The sequence below is a fragment of the Alligator sinensis genome, unplaced genomic scaffold, assembly GCF_000455745.1.
Source record: "Alligator sinensis unplaced genomic scaffold, ASM45574v1 scaffold5_1, whole genome shotgun sequence".
NCBI classification, from domain to species: domain Eukaryota; kingdom Metazoa; phylum Chordata; order Crocodylia; family Alligatoridae; genus Alligator; species Alligator sinensis.
This window is the reverse complement of record NW_005842213.1, coordinates 1861413-1867412: the sequence shown is the minus strand read 5'-3', so window position 1 is coordinate 1867412 and position 6000 is coordinate 1861413. Positions and strand designations below refer to the sequence as shown.

The following is a 6000-nucleotide window of genomic DNA, read 5'->3' as shown; positions in this document are numbered from 1 at the left end:
TCCCTATGGAGCTGCCTGGTTGCGTGGCTTTGCACAGCCTTTCATTCTCTGTATTGCAACTTCGGGCACCAAGCTCCCCACTAAACCATCACAAGGGATTGCCTAGAAACCTTCCCTCCCCTCTGGCCTGCACAAGGTAGTGTCAGTTCCTAACAAGCCTGTCTCATTGACTCCCTGACCCATGGCAAAGCCAGCTTTAGAAATCAAGTGGCAGGTAACCCAACTGAACGTGGAAAGCTTTGGAAAGTCAAAACCTTGTATGCCAGTCCCCAGGACATCTCTTCCAGTTTAAGCAGCTGCAGCAGAGCTGAGCTGGACACCAGCTCTTGAACAAGATGGGGCATGTCTGTGCTACATTTGGCACTGTGATTGCAACACATCATCCAGAGGCACCCACTGTAGCTTTCATCTAGGTTATTGATGGCAGCAAAACTACAGCAGCCATTAAGTAATTGCCTAGAGACCCACATGGCCTTCTGCAGCCTCCACAGATGCCCCAGCTGTTGCTGTTTCACTGTTTTCAGCCAGAGCTAGTGAGATTCAAGCTAGCCTGAGCTGGTCTGCGTGCTGAGCTCGTCTGCACATTGCAACATACGTGACCACAGTCAGAACTTACCTGCCTTGCATACCTGTAGCCAGGAACTGGAGTCAGAATCCTCTCCTTTTCTTCCTACCCTTTCCTTTTTAATTTTGTCCTACTCCAAGGCAGGGGAGGGAAGTTGAACACTTTGCATTCTTCAGTATTGTTAGAGGAAGCCTTTTCCTTCATCCGTCTCTCTAACAGTTTCCCCACTGCATCATTGCAACTCTCACTCTGCTTTTTTTATCTGGAAAACAATGCCCTTCTTTCCTTTGAAGAAAGGGGAAAGAGAGAAAACTATTTTGATTTGGGTCTCAGCAGCTCACCCAAAATAGAGGTGTGGAACTGCAGGTGATAGGGAGTGGCATAGAAGAGTAATCACTCCACTAAACTCATGCAAGGATTTTCATCCCTAGATCCCTACATACACAAGCTTCATAATACCTGACTGAAGAGGGAGGGGTTGAGGGGAAATGAGGCATAGAGGTAAAGCAATTTGCCTGAGGTCCTCCAACAAATTGGTGGCAGAGCCAAGACAAAAACCCACATCTCCTAAACCTCAGTCCAGGGTGCTGTTAATTTGGAAGGCCTCTGCTTCTCTCTTCTCTGTTCTTGTTTCTTTGTCACACCCCCGCCCACAGTCATTCATTTTTGCAGTGTCCTTGATAGGGTTAACAAGCCATTCCACGTGTTGCATTGCCTCTTCCCAAATTGGAGACCTAGTGCTCAACATGAGCAAAAAAACCAAGCAAGGCCTCATCTTGTCAGCTCTATTAAAAACTAGGATGGTTTGCATTTTGTTATTGTGAAGAGTATGTGCACCCATGTTTATGGATCTATAATTAATAATAACCATGTAGACATCTTTTGTAGCCATCTAGCTTGTGAATTACACGCTTTTTTGCTGTGTGATGCTACAATATAATAAATCACAAAAGAAGGTGGTGTCAAACCCAACCACAGGAAAATGCCTTTTAAAAGCCACTAGATGTGCTGCTTCAGCAGAACAGAGAACTATGTGGAGCCAACAAATACGTAAACATGAAAGGTGACCTAGAGTAGGTCTTCTGAAGAGGGAAGGGAAACTAGATTTGAGACTTACTTCTTCTTTGCAATGCAAAGAGGTGGCCGGGTACTTGGTGCATTGTGGGTTTTTTTTGGAAGGGCAGGGGGATTCCATGATTAGAAATTTGAGTCTGCGTAGACAGGATACTCTGACATATAGGGAGCAAGGGCAATGTTAAGTGAGAGCTGAGCAATAGAGGAAGGACTATGGGCCAGGAGCTCAAACTATGGTTCTGGTTTTCCATTTGTCTGGGAGTTCATTTTACATCTGTGCAGAGTGAGTGGAAAAATGCTACCAAACCACAGTTCAGCCTACATAGGTAGAAGTGGCTGGACTTGAGGTGAAGGGAATGAGGTATGAACATCCTCTGTGGGCTTTTTAGCTTCCTTCTCTTTGGACAGGGCCCATTTAACTCCCCGAGTAGTAAACATTCTGAGTAATGATATATTTGCAAAAGACTTGGTGCCTCTGCCCATTTAATTAAGAAACAGTCCACATCCCCTGACGTATCCCTGAGGCCCTCCAGCAAAACCAAGAAGAATTAAAATCCCTGATCTTTCTAAGGCATAAAACAGAAAAATGAGAGCAAACTCCTCACACTTTAATGTAAAAGTTTCTCAGGGCATCTTCATAAAAAATCGAAAGAGAGGCTTGTGAACCGTTTTAAAAACAAAAAAAAAATCTTTTGGGTAATGTGTTAAGTGTTGTAATTGAACGAATAAAAATATTGAAACTTTGTTCACATCTGAGTAGAGTTAAAGGCTCCCATGTACTTCACAATATACACTTCCTTCTCTTGAGGCACTTAGAATGACTTAAGCATCACCCTCTTGGTTTCTAATGTCCCCTGACACACCCGCCATGGCTAGTCTAGCATCTTAATATGTAGCAACCAAATCCTATTAAACGGACAAATTGGATCTTGTTATTTAATTCCCCATCTGGTAGACACATGTGTTAAAGCAGTCCTGATTTTAAGACATCCTGGGGAGTGGGGGCCTGTTAAGCTTGGCTGTACAGCTCCCTGAAGTGTCTACAAATTTAAAAATGTTGTTTGAAATGTAGGAAAAGCTGCATGTGTGAGGGAGGGGACAAGTGAGGAATTTCTGCAACATTTCCCCCTTCCCTTTTTTGACCTGCTCCATTAACTAGTTTGTCTCTTCACCGCTTTGAATGGACACAAAGCTGTGTGCAATCTCAGCAGTATTGACTTTGCATGCTTACATTGTATCCTTGATTGCAGTGTTGCATCACAAGTATGATGCCTCCAAATCCACCACATACGTGAAGAATGGCACGGACTTCGCCATCCATTATGGTACTGGGAGCCTGTCTGGATACCTCAGCCAGGATTTTGTGACGGTTAGTAATAACCACTGTCTACTTCTGCAAGCCATTAAGGTCACCTTTGTCAGCAAAGCACATGGGATCCTTCGACTTTTCATTAGGCTAGGGGCAGAGGTAGGAGTAGATCCTGTGTCCCTTGAGTCGCACTCCAGTGCTACGGACACTTGTCAACACTGCCTCCCTCTGCACCCTAGAGGTACATACTTCTGTTCATTGTTGAAGCCAGATCTTGCTTGGTGGTCTCAGCTCAGCTTCCTCAGGGACACATCTCTACATTATATCTGGCACCTTTTTGGCCAACTAAGCACTACATGGGAAGGGAGGTTGGACTATCCTGCTAGCACTAGAGGTCCTCCTATCATTCAAAGCCTGAAACGCATCTTTCAGAAATTGGGAGTATGTGAACTGCCCTTGACCTGGAGCCAAGTCTGAGGGAGGGAACTGGATTTTTCAGAGTTAAGAGGGTAGATGCTCAGTAAATTGGGTTCCTTGGAAACATCTTGGGCTGGACACCCAGGAAACAAGATACTCCACTATCATTTGTTACATTTGAAAATGTGTGCCTCCAGCTTTTAAAAGCACAGATGTGAAGATCAGTGGGGCATGTTCTCCTAAACTGTTTGATCTCCAGTGCTGGGTTGGGGTTCCTAGATATGCTGAGGGGGGGGCCTATCTTTGATAGACATGTACACTGTGGGTATGTGCTACCTGTCCCAGTGGAAAAGTGTTAGCCAGCACTCTCTCCAGCTCTGTGGAATAGAAAAACTGCCTCAACCATACTTCCAGTCTGGCTGGGAATAGATTTTGCCAGACCCCCACTGCCAAAAGTTGTGTGCGTTTTTTGTGCATGAAAACCTGACCTACAGTACAAACATCCCTCTGGCTTATGTTAGCACCTTTTTAAGCAGCTGGTGACTGTTGGACTGACTCAGAGTAGATCTCGGTCTGTGCCACATCTGACCCCCCACCCCATGTAGTACTGTAACATGTGCCCCATGACTGCTCATGTCACCATACCAGGACATGTGGTGTTACCTGCTGAAGATCTGTCTCCAGTGTTTTTGAGAGCAACTGTACCACCACGTTTCTGACCTTCACAAGTGTGAACGGGAGCAGGGAGGTGGGGCTTGCTTGAGAACAGGTGCCACAGACCGTTCTGGGAGAATGACCTAGACATACCCACAGTTGCTGGACAGACTTCACAGCTGCATCTGAGTTTTCCATTAGGGAGATTGATTGATTGATTGGTAGTATTTCCTCAGGAGGAGCAGGGATTTGTCAGCCCAGAATGAACGAGGAGGTAGAACCTTCTAAAATGAGTAGAGTCCTTCTCCATTCATAAGCCCTGTCCTGGACTTTGGGGCTCTGCTATCCCTGACTGCTGCCTCCTGCAGCCACCTCTAGGTTCCTGGCACTGTATCAAAGAGCTCGAGGAGGTGGTCTATGATAGTGATTCTCAGCCGGGGTGACCCAGCACTCTGGGGTGCTGTGAGATTCTTTTAAGGGTGTCACTCAATATAAGCACTGTTAGGGGTGCAAACACCTACACAGGATTCACAGGATTAAACCCAAAGATTTGAAGTAGGAATCCCTAATGTCAAAAACATTATGACCTGTTGTGGTTGTTCCAAGTTTTGTAACAGAAGAATAGCTCTAGTATTTTTCTGTAGTCAAAAATGAGTAAAAATTAAGAGCTGTCACTTTCTAAGGGGGGAAGGGCCCTTGAGTCTAATGAGGGGTGCTGTGGGTCAAAAAGAAGTTGAGAACCATTGGTCTAGACCCTAGTTGTTTAGTTGGGATCTGGTGGCATTTAGAGTTTAAAAAAAAAAACAAACCCTCCAAGGCATTTACTGCTTTTGTTGAATTAAGTCATTTTGCAATTAGTGATGAATTCTGTTGGGTTAATAAATATGATCTGAGCAAGCAGACAGCTGCTTCCATCCCTTGCCATCAGTTGCTGCTAATGGCATCAGTTGCCAGCAGGGAGAGAGCAGTGATGTGTGTTGGGTTTAGATGAGGAGTGAAGGGAGGTGGTTTGGAAGGGGGCTTCTTTGGCAACAGAGTGGGAGCGGTGATCCAAAGCAGCTAGCTTTTTACTGAGCTGCAATTGTGCCAGCAGGTTTCGGTGCTTTCCGGTTTAATAGAGGGAGTGAAGTGAGTCAGAAGCTTTTTAAAATGATCATTGTAATGCCTTCTTCTTAATTAGCTGTCTGCTTTCCAATGACTCTGAGGAAGGATTCTGCGCCTGAGCCACATCACGGCCAACACAGTTTACCACGCTTGGCTTCCACAGGGGCAGGCGCGACAATACCTTTGGGCCTAATACTTCAAGGAGCTGAGTTCACAGCCCAAAGAAACGTTGAGTTCTCAGCACCTCATGGGTTCTAAGATCAAGGGCCCCAAGCCCAAGTGGCCTGATTTGTGTGCCTTGTGTACCCCAAACTCCCAGTGAAGCCTTGACTTAAAATACAGGCTTGAGTTAACTTGGGTCCTCGCTGGGGTGGAGACTGGCATAGCCACATCGAAGTCAGCAGGATTGTGCTCTGAGGGTATCTGGCAAGGAAACCTAAATAGTAGCTGGGCAGGAATGGGAGCCTGTGTTCTTCCCTGCCCTGGTTTCACTCAACTCCTGCCCCTCACCATGAATTCTGGTGCTCCTGAATCCTGTATGTGCCACCCAGCAGATGTCTCGGAGCACTGGGCTTCCATGGTGGAGATGGGTTTGGCTCACCAAACAGTGGATGTGCCCATAGTAGGAGAATCCCTGCTCCTCTGAGTCCACTCAAGGCAGAATTCTACCAAGGTTGCACTGACTTAGTAGAAATTTTGAGGATGGGGCTGCTTCGCAGCTGCAGTAGAGAAGGTGAAGGGAGCTGGAGAGTGAAGTCCTTCCTTAGCCACACAGCAGGTATAGTAATCTGGGTATGTGTCCCTCTGGCAGGCAGACTCCTCTTGGATGTCTCTCTGGATGGGAGAACTTGGGGCCAAATCCCTAACTGGAGTAAAT

The 6000-nt window shown here is 46.1% G+C and overlaps 1 protein-coding gene across 1 annotated transcript in view; it reads left to right on the top strand.

Annotated features, from left to right (window-relative positions):
* The window catches only part of CTSD (cathepsin D), a 38067-nt gene that overhangs the window by 20456 nt on the left and 11611 nt on the right, over positions 1 to 6000 (top strand). Inside the window, exon 4 of the mRNA XM_006026892.3 lies at positions 2875 to 3008. Coding sequence (XP_006026954.1) covers positions 2875 to 3008 — 134 coding nt within the window. The remainder of the gene's footprint in view (positions 1 to 2874; positions 3009 to 6000) is intronic.